A 21,060-nucleotide genomic window follows, 5' to 3' on the forward strand; every position below is an offset into this window, starting at 1 on the left:
TGGTGATATTTTGGACAGACATGGATGTAAACTGGAGACTTGACTGGTTGGGGGAGGTGTACAACCGTGAGGTGGTAATGTTAATTAATTATACTTGTGGTAGCGGTGATTCACACTTTATGGAAAAATTTATTGGGATTAGGTATTGTTCCTGTCTAGTTATGTCCACCTACAGTAGGTAGGTAGTCTGCAAACGTCGCTCCAATAGTATTTCTGATCTATTTTTCCGTCATCACTGATGCACAAACATGACAGCAGTGGTCCTTGCACACACACCTGGTGGAGATCAACAATCTTTTCTAGTTTATATTATTCTAAGGGGGCATTAGAGAATTAAAAGTATTCTCACATTGTGCTAAAATCCATCCCTTTGTTTCTGTCCCTCAGGAACAGGCAATAGCTATGACAGCCTTTTTCGTGGCCATCTTGGGTCCCTCCTGCTGGGTACTGTCTCACCTGGAGGACTACAAGAAGAGGGAGTAGAGGAGGAGGAGGAGGAAGAAGAAGAGGGAGAGGAGAGAATCATTCCGGCCCAGATGAAGATGCAGATCAGCTGGTCGATCGGCCCACTCTCCCTCCTGGTCTCTCGCTCTGCTCCGACTTTCTTCAGCCTACGAGACCGAGTCCAAGTTGTTTGTGCACTTCTGACCTGTGATAACTTGCATCTGTGAACCTACCAACCACTAACCAATAAATACATGTTCAATACAATGAAGAGTGGGCTCTGTGTGTGCTGTCCTGATTTTAGTAATGATTAAAGTTGCATTGGTAAGACTCACAGGGCTGCAACTAAAAGAGTATTTTCATGATGGATTCATCTGTTGATTTTTTTTAATTAACAGATTTAGCTTAAAAAAATCATCACAGTTTTGGTGTCTACAAATGTCCTGTTTTGTCCGTCCAACAGTCCAAACACAAAGATATTCAGTTAATGGTGATGTAAGGAGAGAAAAGAGCTGACAATGGTGAATGTTCTGACATAAAAATCGTCTTGGCTTCATTTAGTCAATCCACTAATGGATGGACTATCCAGGTAAACATTTTCAGCTGTTCATCTGAAGGTCATGTCTCTAATCCAGACAGTTTATAGCTGCCAGACAACACAGATTTAAAGTTTAATCCACTGACCTCTCACCTGTTCCTCCTCTTCTTAAAGTCTATATTCTCACTTTTTTGGGCTACATTCCTTTTTTTGGTCTCCTTTTTAGTATCTGCTGGCATAACAAATGGCCTAATATAGTATGTAATGTAGGTGTGGCTGAACTTTTTGATTGTGGGCCATATACAGAAAAGTACAAGATACAGGCACAAAGTACTCATTTATCCAGCATCCTTACCTTTTTGGCTCGTTTGCTATCCTCTGTCTCTCCAGTTTCTTCATGTTTTCATCGAATAGTAAACAATGCAGGACAAATACAAAATGGCAGGGACATCTAGTGTTGAAAATAAGAAGTACATATAGTACTGTACATATAGTAAAATTTATCCAAAATATGCTCAAACCATATATTTTTTTAATTTAGGAAAGTTCACCATGGCCCAATTGAAAACAGGCAGCGCGCTGACATCAAAGGTAAAGTTAATCAAAATGGTCACTGTCAGATTATTTATATAGTTTTCAGTTTTCAGGTCATATAGAACTTTTTAATAGTGATGGGGACCGTTCTGCTACATTAGAAGTACGTTTCATGAATAAAACTTCTGTACTCTTTACTTTAATGGAGTGTTCAATGCAGACTGGTAACAGGAAAGATTACGTCACCTTCATTGGCCAATCATGAGACGCTGCTCCGTAGTAGCCAACAATGCTACAAAGTAAACGTTTAGAAATACAATTTGGTGAGATCATACTGAATCATTTCTTCATTTAATTGACCTAAAAGTAGTTAAATGTAAATACATTGAGCCTAAAAATGTTCATGAATTAACATAAAATATCCCTTTATTTGCTACACTTGTGTATTATTCGTTTTCAGAAAACGTATAAAACAAAAGTGAATGTATTAAATGAATATGTGAACAAACCCCTCTGTAAAAACCTTTAGAATACAGATAGGAATTAAACGGTAAAGTTTGGTGTATGTAAGAGCTACTGAAGTGGAGATTTGTGACTCAGAGTCTGAGAAAAAACTCATCTAGAGAAAACGTCCTTTAAAGATATGAAGACACTTCAGGTGTGCAGGGTAAAAAAAACATAACTAGTGTTATTCAGCAAATAGACAAAGTAGTAAAATAAACACCTAAATGTGTATTTTGTATGTTTTTTTTCCATTAGTCTGAAAGAAGATGTGTTATGGAAAATACCCAAGATCTCATTAAAGTAAAGAATACCTTATTATAGTTATACATTTTTATATTTGTATTGTAATAAAACCCACTGTACTAACAGTCATGTTTTTTACCATGTCTTTGCTTTGGAAACAGAATATTTGTGCTGATCATCTCCTCAGTATTTCCCCTTAAAAAATGTCAAAGTCGATCTATTGTATTTATATAAACTGGTACAAGAAAATAATAACTTTGAATGCACAAAAATATTCAATATTAATTATTAAATAGTTGGTTTACTGTTTGCATCTGATGTAAACATCGACTCTGTCTTTGTCTTTTAAGACAGAAATGCTTTTTAAAACAGTCAGTTTGTGGTTCTTTACTCCTTATACTTTTTTAAGTTGGAATGGGAACAAACTGACAAACTGACTTAAGTCTTTATTTAATCCGCCTTATGATTAAAAATATAAAACATGGTTTTATAGTTTGTTATTTTGTGCAAAATGCAGAAACAGAACCTTTTAAATGAAACCAGCTGTCTTACCAGCAGCTCTCACCACTAGAGGGGGATAAAGCACAGGAAAACAAACCACAACGTGATATTTGAAACATATTTATTCCATGAAAATATCAACCATTGGCACTTAATTTACTTTAATAAAATCAACTTTTAAAATCCTTTGCAATCTGGTTAAAAATGGAACAAAACCAGTCCAGGAATGTGGACCAAATCATGTGGAAATAAACGGTTCTGTTACAGCAGACACTCAGCCTTTTACCTTGACATTTGCCATTTTATTTTCACATTCGTTTTGCCTGGCTGTCATAATGAATCTGACAAAAAACGATTTAATTTGAAGAAATCCCAGGAGTCGTGGAGCTTTACGACACTTTCAAAACTAATTGTTTGTACTGGCTATATGGAAGAAAAACCCTGTCCAAAAAAACAAAAAAAAAAAAATAAATAAATAATATAATCAATTCATGGCATCAAGAATTTATCAAAGTTATGATCACTCACTTTTTACATATCAGTTTAGATACTATATTTGGTCCACCTAGCTGAATCTAATGTCGCCTCACACTACACAATATTTGTTTGTTACCATGGCCACTGTGTCGGAGTAGGCGATTATAGAGTCTACAAAAATAACTACGGTGGTTGAAGGGTGAGAGAGAAATATTATTTGAACTGTTCCATGAATTACACGTTTGTCAATTTAAAAGATAACTTCAAGAAAGTCGCAGTTTGTCATAGATTTGTTGTTATAGAAGTACGTTTTGTGTAAAATTGTTTCGGCAATTTTACACAAAACGTCACCAACATGGCCGTTACCTCGGCTTGCTGGCTAGCTAGCTAACTTAGCTTTGTTCCACGCACAAAAGTAACTTTATCTTACCCAATGTGTTTCAGCCACTCTCTTTATCAGCTGCAAAATGAAAGAACGAGCCCTGTTGTTAGTGTGAGAACATCCTGTTAGGAAACACACAGGCATCGTAGCTTCAGAGAGAGAAGTCACTTGTGCAACCTTTGGGTGTGTTGTCTTTTATAATTTACATATTTTCACAGTCTTATACTTCAACAAAATGCAACTTTCTAGACGTGCGAAATTATTCCGTAAAACTGACAAACGTGTAATTCACAATTCCACAATCCAAAACTCGACTAAAAAAAATGGGTCTATTGCCATTGGTTACCATATTTGTTTTTTTATCCAAAATATGGTCCAATCGAAGGCAAGAAGGGGCGGGACTTCGTCTTTCTATTGGTCAAAGTCACAGACGAGAAGGAACAAGTCGCGGTAGAAAGACAATTAAAACATTTTCAGAAAATGCTAGTCTTACTGTCGGACCTAAAGCTTCCCTGATGCGGCGTCTGGTGTCGTCCGCTATGACACACTACAGTGAAAAAAAAAAGGTTCCTGTTGATTCAACCGTATGCTAATTGTGCATCTACTTACATTAGTGTTACAGTACTTAACATTCTTCTAGCGTTGGCTTAACTCTTTTTATGGAACTGCATTTTCTTGCCTGGTTTGTCCTTCTGCGTTAAGTAGCTTCAAGAAAATGAACAAGGACTTTAACCCCATCTGGGAGTCTAATGTAGAAGGACTCTGAGACAGCCCAGTCTGTATGCATGGACATTTACTGCTGCTCACCAACAGTGCACATAAAAGCATTTGCTTTTGACCTCTTATACCATTTATCTCTCAACACAAGAGTATAACAGTGCTAATTCATGTCACAGAGGCAGATAAGGGAAAGCACCGGGCTTCCTTTATGTGCCAATATGTGCTGCTGTAACAGAACCAGAGAGTGAACACACACATGCTCAAAGAGCTAAATTACACAACCATAAAAAAATAAACATTCTCCAAAATGTACAGCGTAAAAGCAAGGCCAAGGGCAAATTTCAAACAAGGCTTGCTTTTTCTGCATCAGACACACATTATAGTGAGGCGCTGAAGACTTTGAAGGAACGAATTTCATTGAACTACCGTGTACTTCCAAAAATATGTAAAGTGCGATGCCACACACATAACGAGCTTCTTGCAGTTGAAAAAGTCAAACTCAAGGGTTGAAAATTCAAAATCTGAAGAAGGAAGTGGTTCGGTGTGGTGGGGAATCTTGTGTCAAGGCTCCAAAAGAGCCACCGTTTAAATACACCTAGAAGACAAAAGGGGTCTTCAAAAAAAACAAAACTTTAAAAAACAGTTCCTGTCTTATTGTTGGTCCCATGGGTGCTAAACGTCTGTAGTCTTGTCCTTCGACTCTTAAGTGTATTGACAACATTATTTTCTGATCACGGCCCTCCCTGGTTTATAGATTTTACTTCCCAAAATTAAAAACATTCTTTTTTTTGTTGCACTGTGAGACTTTTCTTTCAGATGTACCAGAACTCATAGTATCTAGTGTCGTACAGGTAAATAATCATGGGTTAGAGAAATTCTTTAAGGGGATTGTAGGAAAATCGTCTGTTTGCGCTCTTTAATTCTACATAAGTTAAAAGGGGCTCCGTGGATCTAAAATTATTTTGGCGTAAGCAGGGAAATGTGGGGGAAAAAATGTGTCCAGTTGGAATGTGCAGAACAATCTGCACCAAGTTTAAATAAGTTACGAAGGAATAAACATTCCGGATGTGTCAGAAGAAATAATACTTTAAATCTGCTGCACAGATTCAACCTGAGGCCAGACGTATTAAAAAAAAAAAAAAAAAAAAACACGCTTATGCCGTGTGACACATTAACTGGTACTTCTATGAGAAGGGTGTGCGGTGAGTACGCAGACCTCAGACCAGCGTTCACACGGTTCAAACTCTAATTGTACGGCCCTAAAGGTGACTCCTGAGTTTAATCTAATCTTAAATCTCTGCATTGTAGAGGGACTCGGCTGATGCCAAGATAGTTTGTTGTTGTTTGTGTCAACGTGTCAATTTGTGGCAATGACCCAATGCAGTGTTGTCAGAAACAGCTTTTCAATCAAGACAAAGATGCACATTTTTTTATATTAAATGTAAAATCACTGAACTCCCGTCAGACCTGGCCAACAATAAATACTTCTCTTTCTGGTAGTGGTTGGTTTTAAATAGTTTAAGTAGGGTAGTAGTTACGTCTTTTGTTCTTTTACAATAAAAAGTATTACATGTAGAGTTGACCTACGTCTGGAAGTTGCACATTATACTTGTTTCAAAAGCACCCGCTCCGCCACCAGAGGCTAACTAAAAGCTGTCGCTGAGGACTGTGGGAATTGGATGCGCCCATAAAAACTCCAAGGGAGACCTCTTCTTTTGTTCAGTGTAGTGCAGAAAAATATAAACCAGCAAAACACATTTGGTCGTGAGGATTAAAAAGCTATAAAGCCCTGGAAATAATTTAAAATATGTACAAATCAGTTCAGTGAGGCAAAATGACATCACCTGTAAAACAAAGTATCATTCAAAGAGAGACGAGAAAAGCTCTCGTTCAGTGGTCGGACCTGCGATCTATTCAGAAAAACAAACAGATCAAGAAGAAGAGCAGACGAACCGGAGACATTCTCTACGCTGCATGTGCGGGGCAGAATAATAATAAAAAAATAAAATGTCCTGTCCCATAAAAACAGATCTGTAAAAACCTCTTCACTTGATGCTCGTCTAAAATGACTAACTGAAATTAACATTAACGCACAGGCAGTCAGACTTCAATTAATTTGAACAAAAATTAAATAAAATGAGGAAGAACAGAAAAGGAGCAGCAAGAGAGACCGTGTTAAAGAACAGACAGCCCTGAAGAGAAAACACCACTTTGGAAGTTAGAAAATAGAAATTAAGGCCTCAAGGGGAAAAAGCCAGAATCTTTGCATATAACCATCGTGTTCCTGTCTCAGCAGCCTGCCTGCTGTTCTGTCTCTTCGCAGTCAAACGCACACACACAGCCCCTGAGAAAGGTTAGTGTCATCCTGCTGCTAACCTGTGACACCCTGCAACAGGGGACAACAGCATCCCGTGCTGCCTTCACATCATTCAGGAATGACCGCAAAGTCATGAGACGTAAACGTAGCATTGAGCCGTCCTACGGTGGAAACCTCATACGGATGGAAAGCAGGTCAGGAGTTTGAATAAAATCCGCTCTGGTCTTGGGTCCACCGGTAGGAAATGACATCACGTCCCGGGTCTGAGTGGTTTACGCGTATCCCCAGGGTTTTCCCAGGGGATCTAGTCTCGTGCCGTGTTAAAATCAGGTCCCGTCGGGAGAAGGTGCGATTGGTGTCAGACTCACCCAGCAGCATCAGGTGCCAGCCAGGCGGGCCCCTGTGCTGCTAGAGGGTGGCGAGGACCCTGAGGAAGGAGATGATGAGGACACAAAATGACTGTCCCACGCCGAACACAAGAGCCTCCAAAGAGATCATCCTCTTTCCTGCGGCCTTGTACACACCTGCTATGGCTGCACCTTTAAAAGAACATCACAAAATAAAACACATTATTCAACAGATTTATTGTTTGGTTTGATTAGCCAAAGCTAGTTTCTGATAAACTAGCTTTGTTTTTTACATCAGGAAAATCGAGATCGAGATGGATCATTTAAATACTCCTTTTTGTCAAAAAACTTTCACAGTTACAAAATCATTGTTCACTTATACACTATATCATAATGTAGATACCCGATCCTAGGGATGTCACGAGAACCGTTACTTTGGTGCCAAGTCGATTTCAAAACTCTGAAAACGCTAACGGAGGTTGCATTGAGTTCATGTTCAAGCTCTCATCCGTAAAAGTGAGTATTAGGCAAAGGTAAATTACAACGTCATCTTGATGTGTTCAATTGTAATCTTGTGAAATGTAGTTTGCAGTGTTTATTATTAGTTTTTTGACTTGGTATCAAATTGGGTATCGAGATATATTGGGTATTCACTGGTGTAGGTATCGACTACTACATTAAAACACTACAAGCAAATTTCACTGGATCGAGCATCGGCTTACTAGTGAGGACCCCCCCGAAAACTGGTCCCACGATGCCCATGAGTAGGATGGCGATGGGCATGAATCGGGCCATCTTGTGCTGGCGCAGTGTGGCGATAGACAACAGGACCGCGGGCAGGTGGAAGATCAGCGAGGAGACGGCTGCCCACAGGAACACTCCATACCACATCTCTGGACAAACACACGGTCACACAGCCACACATCACTACATGTACACAAGTTGTGTACAGTTCCACAGTGCGCTATAGGACAATTCAATTAGATCATTCATTAGTGCGATTCTGTCTATCTGGCTCCACACACTTTGTGGCAAGTTTGGCAAATAAAAGGAAAAAGCGGAATAAACAGCTAAGGCGGAGGCTCGGGTCCAGGGTTAGGACAGGACAGTTCCAAACGTTGGCCTAAAAAAAGTCATATGTTCTTCATGACAATAATGGGCATTACAAAATGCACACAATAGTGCATTGAATCAATATTAAATCATAAATGCTCTGTGGTATCTGTTCTTCTAAAAGTGAATCCATGGTAATACATGGACAGCCTTGACTGAGACACTTCAGTACACTGCTAAATGTAAGGACAAGTAGTCCATGGCCCTGTTAGGTACACCAGTATGGCACTTGTTTGGACCTCTCCCTGACATTTTACATGAGAAACTATCTATTCAGAAAGTCAGATGTTGTTCAGAATGCATTCTTAAAACAATGCACTGGAGGTCCTTTAAGACGGGGCAAGGCGCAGCCCGAGACCCTGCATGTCGCGGCACTGCGTTAACCCACAATGCTTTGCTATATCCAGTCTGGTTGTAAAATGTAAGAACAAGTCAGTGCAACATAAACACGGATTAATTACAGTACATGGCACGTCTCTGGCGCACAAAGCCTCTTTATACTCGACTGTGCGGGCTTTTAAGTACTATGAAGCACGCGGTGCTGTGCACACTGTATGTTATGACCCAAACACCTGTAAAGTTGGTCTCTTCAACTGATACTACGCATTTGTAATATATACGAAAGAGAGGCTAAGTCAGAGGGTTAAGGATGGAAATGTAAATTGATTTCCCCAAATAGAGAAACAGTACAGATACTGTGTCGTACTGCAATGTACCTACAGTTAATTGAACATGAACAGTTACCCACAGACCTAACTTAGCTAAGAACAATGCCATGCAATTGTATAATAAATAATAATCGAATAAATTAATAATCGTATGATATTTTTAACGACATGTCGAATTTGTCAACAATCGTTTGGAGAAAAAAAAGTCCGACTATAAAAACAACCCGTAGGATGAAGCAGGAAGTTAGCTAGCGTCACTGCTACACAGCACACTGACCATGCTAACGCGTAAACACACGCCTGTAGAGATACACTTTAGCGTGAACGTAGCACATTCAAACGTCTCCCGTGTTCGCTAACAAGGACACACTGTTGTGTTGTGTCCCTCCTCAGAACACGTTACGGCATTACAGCACCGACACTCAGCCTGTATAACGACAGCTAACAAGCTACCAAACATTAGCCCACCTGAGAAGTCGTCGAGAGATGTGTCGTTCCCTCGGTTCGTGCCATTTTTTCTCGGCACTAAATTCAAACCGAGTATTTGCTGGACAAAGCCTATTTCGCTGTACCTATCCTGCATGTCTCAAACCAAAACACTACGCTGCATGAACGAAAGAGGTCCAGCAGACTTCTAAAACAATGAGAGTCGGCGAGGGACTTGGCAGGACCCAACGCAAGAAGACCAGCTAGCATCAGGCTAGCTGGGGCTAGCTGTCAACACAACTTGTTTTGACGTCACGCAACTCCCGGAGCGCAGTTCAACCCCAAAGCTGGGTCTGCGAGGCAGCAGCGAAACCATAGTAGTGGACATGAATCTGCAAACTTTAAGCTGCTAAATATCGGGAGTAAACATTAAAAAGTTACTATTGGTTAGAATTTCCCCTCAATGAGGAAGGAAAATTAGGGGGAGCTGCTGAATTTGTATGTCGGTAGGAAGTAAGCTGCCTGAGAGGTTACACCCCGGGAACACTGACTCACGGACGTATACGCACCTGTGATGGTGCTGGCAAGTGGGACTAGCGATAATAAGAAAGATCATTATTAACCCAAATGCATGTCTCGCTTCTTACAGGGGATTTTTTCTTATTAAACTCGCTCATAACCATAATTAAGTTCTGGAGAAAGGTTTCTATGGATATTAGGATTGACATTAATCTATCGTTTATCTAATTTATCTAATCAAGGAGGAAATTAAGGAGGAAAGAAAATTCAAATCAATTTCGGTGTGAAAGCTGGGATGTTGAAAATCAGGTGCTTTGATGCATTGTATGCTTAAATGAACAGTGAAGTAATAGGAATAGTTAGCCACTTGCTGGCTCCACAAGTGTTATACCACTCATAATGTTTTAAGACCATAGTGAGGTTTGAATGGAGTTTCTAGCTAAAAAGTATGAATGAGAAGAGAAAAATAAACCCCTGTGTAAGTGGGCGTGTCAAATGGCACTAATTTGCCCATCTCAATCACAGGTTGCCATGGTGAGCTTCTAAATAACTCTTGCTTCAAACAGTTAATTTCATAAAAATGAAGCTGAGGCTCACCTCTCATACCCCGCTGACCACAGTGTGTGAAATTTGTGTGTGAGTATTGTCAAAGATATGAGGATACTGGCAGATACTGGCAGAATCTGCAGGGGCATGCACTGACATTTTGAGGGGCTGTTGCTCAAACCTGAAATAAGGATATCCAGCTACAGTTCTGAAGAAAAATTTGGTTTAGTCACCATTTGTATTAATAAGACAGAGAAAAGTGACAAAGTATTTGAGAAAATTCTGGGCTTAGCATGGACCTTAGTAGGGGGGCCCAGGGTGGATCCTTGCGGATTGCCAAGTCAAGTAGCGGCTGGAGTTGGGCGATGCACTCAACTGTGTTATCACAAGCAGCCCCCATGGTTAAGAGTAGTTAGTGAGGAGTCATCAGGCCGTCAATGGCACTATATAAAAGACGATATTAATATCTTTTGAGAACGCGCAAGTCGCCTCAACCACAAGAGCTCCTTGAGCACGCAGCTATAACTGGGCCACCCAAGGTAGCACGTAGTCTGCTGCAGTATTTTTGACCGCCATGCGAAGTGAAGGCTGGTGGAAAGTTGATCTGCATAGAGATTTACGGCAAATTGTTATGGATCCTCGGATGTAACACGTTGAAAACCGCGAGTGCTACGGCAATTGCTTCGCCTAGTATATTCCACCATCTTGTCACACTTCAATTAGCAAGTTTTCTTTAGCCCTGAAAAATCCAAATATCCGCAGTCAGTCATATTTATCATGGAAGTATAAAACCCAAAGTTAAGAACTTCTGGGGACGACCATGATAAGTACAATGTTGTCAATTTAAGATATATGTAATATACAAATGAAGAACCAATGCACTTTCTGTAGTGTATTATTTACAGTCAGCTTACGTAGATATGGAACACGTTAATAACATTGCAACTTAACCTTGGACCTGTCAGCCATCTTTTCTTCATACATGGCCTCTGATTACAAACTTAAGAGTTGAAGCTGGGCCTCTTTATTAACAGTTTTTTGTTGTAGCTGTTGCATGAGGGGATTGGAAACCCACATGCTATGTGGTACATGTCCCAGTACCCTATTTTAAAAAGAGGTGGTTTCTTTTTCTTATGTGGCAGGAGCACAACTACACAGAATTGTGTAGTTGTGCTCCTGCCAATATTAATATTAACAACATAAGTGTATGCTTCATGTTACAGAGAATTGAGACAATCCAATACAGCTCTAGGCAAAATAAAGATGAAACAGAGATAAGGGTAAAGTTCACCAAGCATACTTTATTGACTCGAATCATAAGGTCTCAGAGGAGACAGGAAAGCTATAAACATCATCTGGCTTCGAATTAAATACATGAAACTGTTTGACTTCTCACCTCCAAACACAGAGAAAAAAATCATGTTAGGCTGTCGAAGCTACACAGCAAAAACAGCATTTCCATGTCCGGGGACACACGGCGGCGGCGGCCCGTGTGTCGCGCTCCATATCAAGTCGTCTCACACTCATCAGGTTTTGAAATTAAAACACACAAAAAAAGAATTCATTCGACACACGCTCCCCGGCTGAAGAACAGTCTGCTGTGCTGCTAAATGACTGCAGCGAAGCGATTATTTCAGTTACACAATAAATATCATCCGAGCATCAGTGTTGTCCATCTCTTAACAGTTTGATTTCAGACTGAAGGCACTATGCTGGCTGTCTGTGGGGAGACCTCAGAGGAAATGTTACAGCCTCACATCTTATCTCTTATAAAGGAGTTACACCATTCGCCTTCTCTCAACCCACCTCACCCGGCTCTTCTTTATAGTTGAATAGATTTCCTACATTTCCCAGTGTTTTTTTAGGGAAATTAGTCCCAGAAAATCACATTAAAATGTGCCACAAGTTGTTTTTTTTCTTCTTAAATAAATAGCTGTTTCGGGTATGAAAATGAAAAATTATAACATCTCACAAATGGAAAACTCTTAACTGCACAATTTCTCATGTATGCAGATAGAGGTGATGTTGAAGATTTGTAGTCGGCATTTCTCCGCCGCTCAGGCAGGAAGGACGAGTCTTCACGAGTAGAACTTACTGTTGTTTATCTTCTTTTCTTTTGTCCTGGGGAACAAAGCAAATACAACAGGATAAATTAGAAGGGACTTCATCTCATGTAACCACCTGGCTTTCCCCCCCAAGCGCTGCAGGGATTTGAGGCTAACCTGTGGTTCTCACCGGTGCTGCCCTCTCTGGTGAGCGGGTTGTGTTGGCGCGGGGCGGTGGAGCGCTGGATGTTGGTGTGCGTGTCGTACAGGAAAGGCTCACCGACGACCTCCGCCTGCTTTTTCTTCAGCTGGCTGGAGGACGAGTACAGCTCCTCCTCTGTTTCCTGAAAGGAACAGTCATGTGATCCCGTTCACCGAAATAGCTCCACGCTGACATTGAAGTGCAAGTGTAAATCCATACTAATGTGCTGTGTGTGTGTGTGTGTGTGTGTGTGTGTGTGTGTGTGTGTGTGTGTGTGTGTGTGTGTGTGTGTGTTTGCTCACCCCTGCTTGTTGAACACTGATATAGACCAGCAGAGAGGCCAACTCTAAGTCTTCACTGTAGCCGTTCATCAGAGGTACAGAACGATAACCTGAGGAAACAAAACACTCAATCAATAACGTTAAAATACCAACCAATCATATCAAACTATACATTTTATAAACCATTACAATTAACCCGTGAGGCCGTGGAGGGAAAAAGGAGCTGTGGTCTCTCCTTGACACACTGTCTTCACTGTTATTTGCGAATGATCAGATCAGATTTGTGTGTCCAGACACAGCGGCAACCTATCTGCATGGGTTGCTGTAGTAACGACGTAGGCGTCGGTAACGAAGCAGCTACGCTGGTGACTCAACATTCCAAGAAGCATTTGCCCTCTAAACAACTGTGCTGTAAAGTTGCTGTGTAGAATTAGGCGGCTGGTATACCAATCAGCGTCCTGTGAGTAGCTACGGCAGCTAGGGGCATGGCTTAAGTGTGTGTGAGAGGACAGAGAGCCGTAAACAACGATGGCGGCTCCTTAGCTTAGATGCTGCAATAGCATTAGTTCTATCAGAACTGGAAAATAATTCCTCCCACAGCTCAATTTAAATTGATGACTCTAAATCACCCGTAGGTGTGAGGGTGAATGGTTGTCTGTCTCTATGTGTCTCCCTGAGATCATTTGTCCAGCCTCTCAAGGGTGTACCCTGCCTTCACCCAATGTCAACTGTGATCGGCTCCAAATTAATGTAAGAATATTTGACGTACATGACTTGTCTTCACTCATACTGCTCATGGACGAATAGTATAATATAAAAACAATAGCATTGCTCAATAATTAGTGCTACATGAGCTTCATGCGAACAGCAGCTCTGGCCCTCTGTGCTGTGCGATGTGTGTGCCCCCACCTGAGCGGATTCCTTTGATGGGAAAGGTGGCCTGAGCCAGGAAGTTGGGGTCCGAGAACATGTCCTCCTCGTTGACCACAAAGCGCAGGAAGGTGAGCTCGGGCTCGTGCACGGTGAAGACCGCCGAGTCCTCCGGGGATTTCCACACCGGGTTCAGACCGTTGTCACCTGCAGACGACAGCACCGTTCACATGACCACAAACAACTTCTCACTTCAGTCTCATTTCTTTCACTGTCCTCTTTCCCCGTCCCACAGGGTTTAACCTACACCCCCCCGCCCTCTCCTTACGATAGACGATGGTCTTGAACTTCTCTTCTGTGTGCCCACATAGCTCGATCTCCACAAATGGACTGGCGATGCTGCGGCCGGGCTTGGGGAGGTGCCTGGCAGCAATCACCTGCAGACACACACAGCTGCTGTTATGAAACTCTCTCCTGCTGCTCATTAAGCATTTACTTATTTTATTACAAAAGAAAAAGATCAGCCAGTCAGCATCATGTGCCTCTAACTTGAATATATCGTAAAGCAACCTCATGATGATGATGTTGTATGTGTTAGCCAGCTATCACTGTGTGTGTGTTTGTGGACAGACGTACCCGAACCGCAATGTTGTACTTGACCTTCTTCCTCTCCTGCTGAGGCTCGTAACTTTCGTCGCGCATGAGCTCCGGCTGCAGCACGTAACCCGTATGTCCATTCTGACTGAAGAGAGCGCTGTTCAACTGGGTGGATTTATCTGGGTGGACACATACACAATATATGAACTCTCTGCTCATATCTCCACTGTCAGGGCAAGAAACATCTTATGTCCAAAACCATTACTTTTAAGTTATTGAAAGAAATGTTTTTTTAAATAATTGAACACTGTGTCTTCAAAGTAGGTATAGTGTCTTATGATATTAAAAAAAAATCAAAATCCAGGTCAAATGAAGTGACAAGGTCTGTGGTCACCGCTCTCTTCTTTGTTTTTACGGCCATAATGACCATTTACTTACAACGCTGGCAGATATCGGTAAAAATCTGTCCACCACTTCACCTACAAGATGAAAAGGTTAAGGAGTGAGTCTGTTTAGTTAGCTCCCCCTAGCCTCTCTGGCAGACATACAACGGCTGGGTAATGAAAAACATGTCACTAATGTCAAAGACAAAATCAAAATATGACGGCTGCATTTCATTCGGGTGCGTAAGTTCCAGGGCCCTGGTGCATGTCGCTCACTGACGTTGCTTAACTGTGAAAAAAGGCTGTTGGCAATACTTTGCATTACATAGGGTTATGTAGAAATAGGATGGTGCACCACAGATAATATGAAGGCTTCCTTAATTTGTGTCTCTCAGTTCTTCTTGATTCCATTTAGGGTCAATCCTGTCGAGATAGTTTGCAGAAGGTCAACGCATCAAATGTGTGTGTCAGCCTTTACCAAAAAAAAAAACCCCATTAAAGGCCACTCTACAGAGGATCTGTGATGAGCAAAACAGGGGCCCCTTAGGGGAAGTTCCAAGCTAGCTGAGAAAATGGAGTGTCTCCGGCCAAAGACTCATACCCCCAAAGTGTTCCGCCGAGTGGCACCGGAGATAATCCACTGTACCTGCAGTCTGGAAGTTGAGAGCCACCATGTGACTACCAAGGGCCCACAGCGGGTAAGGCTCGTAGTTGGAGGACTCCACGCGTTGGCCTTTTGGGTAGACGCGACTCAGGGCCTTGCGGTTGTACTGCAGGAAGTCCTTGGTGCGGCTCTTCCCTGGCATCTTGTTCTCCACGAAGGAGCGGATCTGCTTGTAGGTGTAATTGTCTGCGGGGATAAAGAAAGAAGCAGGCATCTGAGAGGTGCAGGGTGAGCTGATAATGGTTACAGTTGAGAGTATGTTTAGCTTAAGTATTTGTTATCCGGTTGTTGGTTATTGATAGTTAGCTTAACATTTTGGTAGCTGGTGATGTAAGTGACACGTTTGTTGCCTGTTGGCAGCTGAGGAAGAGTGTTTGCTTTGTTGATTGGTGGTAAAGCATTCCCCCAGCGACTACACCGTTCCAGGTAGCAGAACACGGCGTCAGCTGGTTGTCGAAACCTACCATGTGGTTAATAGTAAAGATTGTGAACACAACTTGCTTCAGATGGCTGTGTTGAGTTTATGGGTGCATCCGCCAATGTCCTCAAATCAGAGAAACACCCTTGGGCACAGCCATTGCATGGCAAAATAGATGATTTATATTGATACAATTTTTTGATTCATACCTAACCAAACAGTTCACATTGACATTACACCTGGTGAATTATGTGCTTGAGTCCATGACAAGTCCACTACAATTGTCTCCTTGGCAGGTTCTTAACCATCTAGACTGAACTAATTAGGGGCGGCTGTGGCGTAGTGGAGAGCAAGGTAGTTCTCCAATCAGAGGATCGGTGGTTCAATACCCAGCTTCGGCAGTCGATGTGTCCTTGGGCAAGACACTTAACCCCAAGTTGCTCCCGAAGGCTTGCCATCGGTGTGGACTGGATGATGAATGTTAGTTAGAGTCTGATGGTGTCACCTTGCATGGTAGCCCTGTCATCAGTGTGTGAATGGGTGAATGATATGTAATATACTACTGGTTTGGATAAAAGTGTCTGCTAAAATGACTGTAATGTAATGTAATTATATGAAAGTAGTAACTAAAAAAGAGGTAGTAATAAACTAAACATAAGGACTGTTGCTGTGTGGATGTAGTTTATGTGTAACTCAGTGTATTTCTAAATTTAGATCAGTGACATGCAGGAAGCAGTCTAGTCTTCATATCTTTTCTCTTTGGCCACATCCTGTTTGCTGAAGCACTTTGAGTTGTGGTGGAAGAACAGTAAAGGTAGACCCTCACTGAACGGGCTAAGGTGCCTCAGCAAAAAGACATTCAGGTTTTCTGTTTCTTTGCATTCCTTTCTTCACATATTTTAATTGACTGAGACATTGTAGCTTCACTGCAAAGCCAAAAACACTATTTTCTCTCTGGTCACCTGTAGGCTCGTGACCTGTACACTGCGTTACATCTTGTGATCAGTGTAACATTAATTTCTTAATACTACGGTGACAGTGACAGCATGTTATAACAATAGTATTAGATTATTGGGAAAACATTTTGGTAAATCTGCTTTATACCAACAGTAGATGAGAAGAATATGCCATTCTCTATCTTCTTGAGCTACACTCTCTCAGTTATTCAAATGCTACACTTGGACATGTCGGTTGTTTAACACAAAGATGTGTCTTTTTGTCCTCCCACCTCTTCCATGTGATTGTATTCATTTATTAAGTAGGGGTGTAGGAAGTAGGGCTGTCAACGAATATTATATCTTCAAATATATATTTGAATAGTAAAAAAAAACAGACATTCAAATATGAAAATTAATATTTATAAAAAAAGGTGCACTACTTATGCTGGCGCACTGAATGAACCGCGTGACGCAAGTCACTCAATGTCCCTTTCTTTATTTGAAAATAAAAGATGGAAGAGTAGTTTGCTCTCTTCCAACGTTTGTACTTCTCAAACAGAAAACACACGTTTAAATTGTCATATTTTATGGAAATGACATACAATATAGCCCACAGAGGCTATATAGGCAAGTAGGAAGTTTCAGGCGAGATATGAGCCAGCTACAACCTTATTTAGGTTTTGTAGTGAAATGAGGAGGAATTGTACAGATAACTCCTCTTTTCAACTTCACTAATCAGCCATTCTTCATCAACTGTGGGCTTTCAAAGCGAGCATCAGGAATAAATAGAAACAGGAAATCTGACTAAAGTTGAGCTCAAAACGCTGCACTGCACAATGCTACTTCGATCCTGGCCAGCTAGCACATGGACATGGACATGTGCAAAAACAAATTGTTCAACAACAAGTTAGAACGAATATTCAAATGTAAGTTTTGGCCAATCCTAAGTATTATTAGAAACAATTCTTTTTTGTATCAAACTAACGTATGTGGAAGAAAATCTTAAGTGTCACAATATTGACTTTAATTTTAAGAGTTACCATAATTCATTTACACTTTTTCAGGTGCAGTTTCTTGCTCAATTGCTTGATATTCAACCATTACTTGTGTTTAGGTAATTCTAAAGAAGCCAACTCTGATGTGTATGTATATGAACAGTATTTATACAATTTCTTCACAACTTCAGCTTATGAAGTGCCATAGAGGTAACAACGATTTATCATTTGAAACTAAATAAATAATGACTTAATCACAGTGAGAGGGTAAACACATTTAGATTGTTAGACTGTTTGCGTTGGAGCACATTTCCAATTTGAAGCTGTGGTAAAGTTTCTCAACACATCGTCATGTAGCTCCTGTTCACAGGCCTTTGTGTTCTGTATCTGCATCTGCATGTGTTTACCAAAGCGGTCCTTCTCCTTGCTGCGTGGCTGACAGTAGACCACCAGGTCCGACATCTCCATGGCAACCTCTGCCTTCTTCTCCACTTCCTCCTGCTGTCTGATCTGAGATTGAACAGAAAAAACAAAACACTTCCTGTTTGCACGGCGATGCTGAGACCATCGTTGTCGCACTACCATTGTGGTTGTACAGTAGGTTTCAATCATATACTGTCCTTAGATTTAGTTGGAACTAGTGAAACACAGACTGACAGTATGAGAAACCACAATGTGAGCTGATAGTATAGTTTGTTATAGCAGTGCAACGGATCATATAACTCACGGTTTGGATAGTATCACGGATCGGAGTCACGGATCATTGAGTACAAAAGAAAAAAAGGGAGCAAATATAACTTTTAGAGATTCCTGATCTTGCTTTTTTGCCACCGATACTAATTGCTGATCATCGATGATCCATATGGGCAGACACAGATCCCTTTGTTGTTTGATTATAGCAGCTGTTTTTTTCTTCATAAAGATACACAAGTCTCAAATGATAATGAAATAAAAAGATTGTATTTTTATGGATTAAAACAAATCTTGTCATTAGTGTTTAAATGATGTATTAAAAGCTGCTTAGAGCTAGTGTAAACGGGTCATAATTCCCTCACTAATATCTATATAAATTGATGTGAAAACATCTCCTTCAAACAACTGGATTTATTCAAGTTTCTCACAAACTCTACATTTTATGAGATTACATGTGAACACATCATGATAACGTTATGATTTACCTTTGCCCAATACTCATTTTCACTGAACAGAGTCCGAATGCATCACAATGTAACCAAACGGAACCTTTGATTGTGGCCATTAACGGTGCTGCTAAGAAGACTTTATAAATTCTTATGTAACAACATGGTTTAGAGCGACCTTCTCCATACATTATTGTATACCATAAGATACTAACCTGTTGTTCCTGGTTATACTGCTTGCTCATGGCACTCTGGGTAATGTCCCAGCCTACTTGGTACCATTCGAACAGCTCCTCCAGAGAGCCTGCCGCCAGGTCAAACTGCAGACTGTCCTGCTCCTTGTCCTGCAGGGTCAACACGTTGGACTTCCCGTTCTTACCATTCTTCACTGCAAACAAGAGGCACAGTGAGGGGGAGGGGCAAAGAGGGACGCACTACTCCCACATTTTCATAGACTATTTTTTACAAACAACATATTCGCATCCCACTGTAAATTTTGGGATTCAGCTGACTTTTACAGAATAATCCATAGGAAGCCACATTTCTAATAAGAAACACATTTATCACTCCAAATGTAAATGTGGGAGTAGCATAAATGACTTGCAAAGAGACAATTCACACTCACTGGTTCAGCCCTTCTCTCTACTTTTTGGTGTCAAGGAACTACAATTTGGGGACCAACGCTCCACGTCTGGTTCAGATATAACATCTGTATACAGTATGCACAGCGTCTAATAAAGAAGGTGAAGTTTGGGACCACTAACGACCAGGTTGCAGGTGAATGTGCACAAAATAAAAACAATAGGGGAAAATGGTTTTGTGCTATTACAATGATTGTGGTAGTAGTGTAAGGAATAGGGGTGTATTGGACCTTTTGGTACTGGACGCCTGCTTCGGTATGACCCATCCCTTTGATACGCCCTATAACCCCAAACAGATGTTTACGTCTACTTCGTGTCTACAAGTTGGAACAGAAATACTGGACGCACGTTTTTTTGTTGAAATACTGGACGCGCTTGAAAGACCTTTGCACCGCACCAGTTGCTGTCAGCTGCAGCAGCGCTGTAGCAAGCTGGTTGGTTAAATCCGGTTAGCTTGGGTAATCAAAGTCAATGGACCACGATTTGTGTCAAATTTAATGCCATTAGTTAAACTGAAGTCGGTTATATCTCTGGATACACTTCAAACATTTTATTTACGACTTGTCACTGTGTATTTGCGACCAGACTCGATCATAGACAACACACATTTAAAGAATTATGGTTTAAGAGCTTGAGCATTGCTACATAGTGAGTTCACATGTGTATTTAGTCCGTTGTGCTGTTCTGTATACACAACCATAAGCTACAGCCCAGTTTAGAAATAAAGGATAAAATCTTATGATGCAGCATTATAAAATCTGAAATACTTTACATTACAGACATTTCTGTAATATATTTTTGTTATTTATTTAACAAAAGCAACTCCTGAATGTTAATCATTTTCTAAATAAATGAACCAAAGAAGTTGTTTTCTGTAAATTTATGAGTATTTCCTTATTCTACCAAAAACGTACCAAACAATGAGCTAAAAACTGGGGTACGTACCGAAACGCACCATATTGTTATACCATGGTGAAGCAAAGTGTCAGGCCAAAAGGACAAATGTTTTTTTCTTTTTCTTTTAGAAGAACAGTGGATCCTCTAGATGAAAAATTACAGGGCTTTTAGACTTTTTCTTGTTTTAGTTCTCAGGCCTTGCTAATTGGTCGTTTACCTACTAGGAAAAGCAGCATCAGTGTAGTGAGGATGGTGAAAACTAGCATGTGTCAGACACTAAAAGAACTCACAGTTTTGGATGTTGCACTTGGAGATTTCCACCACCCCCTTACATAGTTCACCTAGTGGGTTGTCTTCCATGTCCTGTTTTAATACACATCACAAACACATTTGATTATTTATCAGTCGATCACTGTGCTGATTGACCTCCATTGAAACCGTGACCTGAACTCTAAAGTTCACCTGTCCTTTGATGTCAGGTTTGATGTTGTTGGACACTTCCTCGACATAGTTCGATGGGAAGAAATGCTGCAACTTTCCACCGTAGTCGCCTTTCCACCTGTAATGCAACGTAGAGCAGAGGAGGGCAATGTGAACCATCCTGTTGTGTTCTTTGTGTTTGTTTGCACTTGAACAGGCAAGCCAAGTATCCCGCAGATGACAATGCATTATGCAGGGGAATAGAGTGACTAGTTTGTAAGATAAGGCAAA

The 21,060-nt window shown here is 40.9% G+C and overlaps 2 protein-coding genes across 5 annotated transcripts in view; both read right to left on the bottom strand.

The window, feature by feature from the left end:
- Positions 1-3,235: 3,235 nt before the first annotated feature.
- tmem170a (transmembrane protein 170A) lies at positions 3,236-9,476 on the bottom strand. The gene is made up of 3 exons (XM_054619902.1): positions 9,257-9,476; positions 7,730-7,900; positions 3,236-7,199 (listed from the first exon to the last, which is right to left on the bottom strand). Exons 1-3 carry the CDS (start codon positions 9,369-9,371, stop codon positions 7,069-7,071), a joined length of 417 nt encoding a protein of 138 aa, XP_054475877.1. The 5' UTR covers positions 9,372-9,476; the 3' UTR covers positions 3,236-7,068.
- A 2,084-nt stretch (positions 9,477-11,560) lies between these two features.
- The window catches only part of plcg2 (phospholipase C, gamma 2), a 30,592-nt gene continuing 21,092 nt past the window's right edge, over positions 11,561-21,060 (bottom strand). For 3 of the 4 annotated variants that reach the window (XM_054619394.1, XM_054619393.1, XM_054619392.1), the window contains exons 23-33: positions 20,812-20,908; positions 20,640-20,712; positions 19,027-19,199; positions 18,080-18,182; positions 15,304-15,507; positions 14,314-14,453; positions 14,006-14,114; positions 13,717-13,884; positions 12,829-12,917; positions 12,502-12,668; positions 11,561-12,400 (exon numbers count right to left, since the gene is read on the bottom strand). In XM_054619394.1, the coding sequence (XP_054475369.1) occupies positions 12,358-12,400; positions 12,502-12,668; positions 12,829-12,917; positions 13,717-13,884; positions 14,006-14,114; positions 14,314-14,453; positions 15,304-15,507; positions 18,080-18,182; positions 19,027-19,199; positions 20,640-20,712; positions 20,812-20,908 (1,366 nt within the window). In that variant the 3' untranslated portion in view covers positions 11,561-12,357. The remainder of the gene's footprint in view (positions 12,401-12,501; positions 12,669-12,828; positions 12,918-13,716; positions 13,885-14,005; positions 14,115-14,313; positions 14,454-15,303; positions 15,508-18,079; positions 18,183-19,026; positions 19,200-20,639; positions 20,713-20,811; positions 20,909-21,060) is intronic. The other variant, XM_054619395.1, reaches the window with a different exon arrangement.

Source organism: Anoplopoma fimbria, chromosome 19, assembly GCF_027596085.1.
Source record: "Anoplopoma fimbria isolate UVic2021 breed Golden Eagle Sablefish chromosome 19, Afim_UVic_2022, whole genome shotgun sequence".
Classification (NCBI taxonomy): Eukaryota; Metazoa; Chordata; class Actinopteri; order Perciformes; family Anoplopomatidae; genus Anoplopoma; species Anoplopoma fimbria.

Excerpts from the sequence above, each read along its gene's own strand:
- tmem170a (XM_054619902.1), bottom strand. The coding sequence starts at position 9,371 with ATGCAGGATAGGTACAGCGAAATAGGCTTTGTCCAGCAAATACTCGGT. Across the intron at positions 7,901-9,256 it reads ATCTCTCGACGACTTCTCAG|AGATGTGGTATGGAGTGTTC; the intron begins GTGGGCTAATGT and ends GTGTTTGTCCAG. Across the intron at positions 7,200-7,729 it reads TTTCGGGGGGGTCCTCACTA|GTGCAGCCATAGCAGGTGTG; the intron begins GTAAGCCGATGC and ends GTTCTTTTAAAG.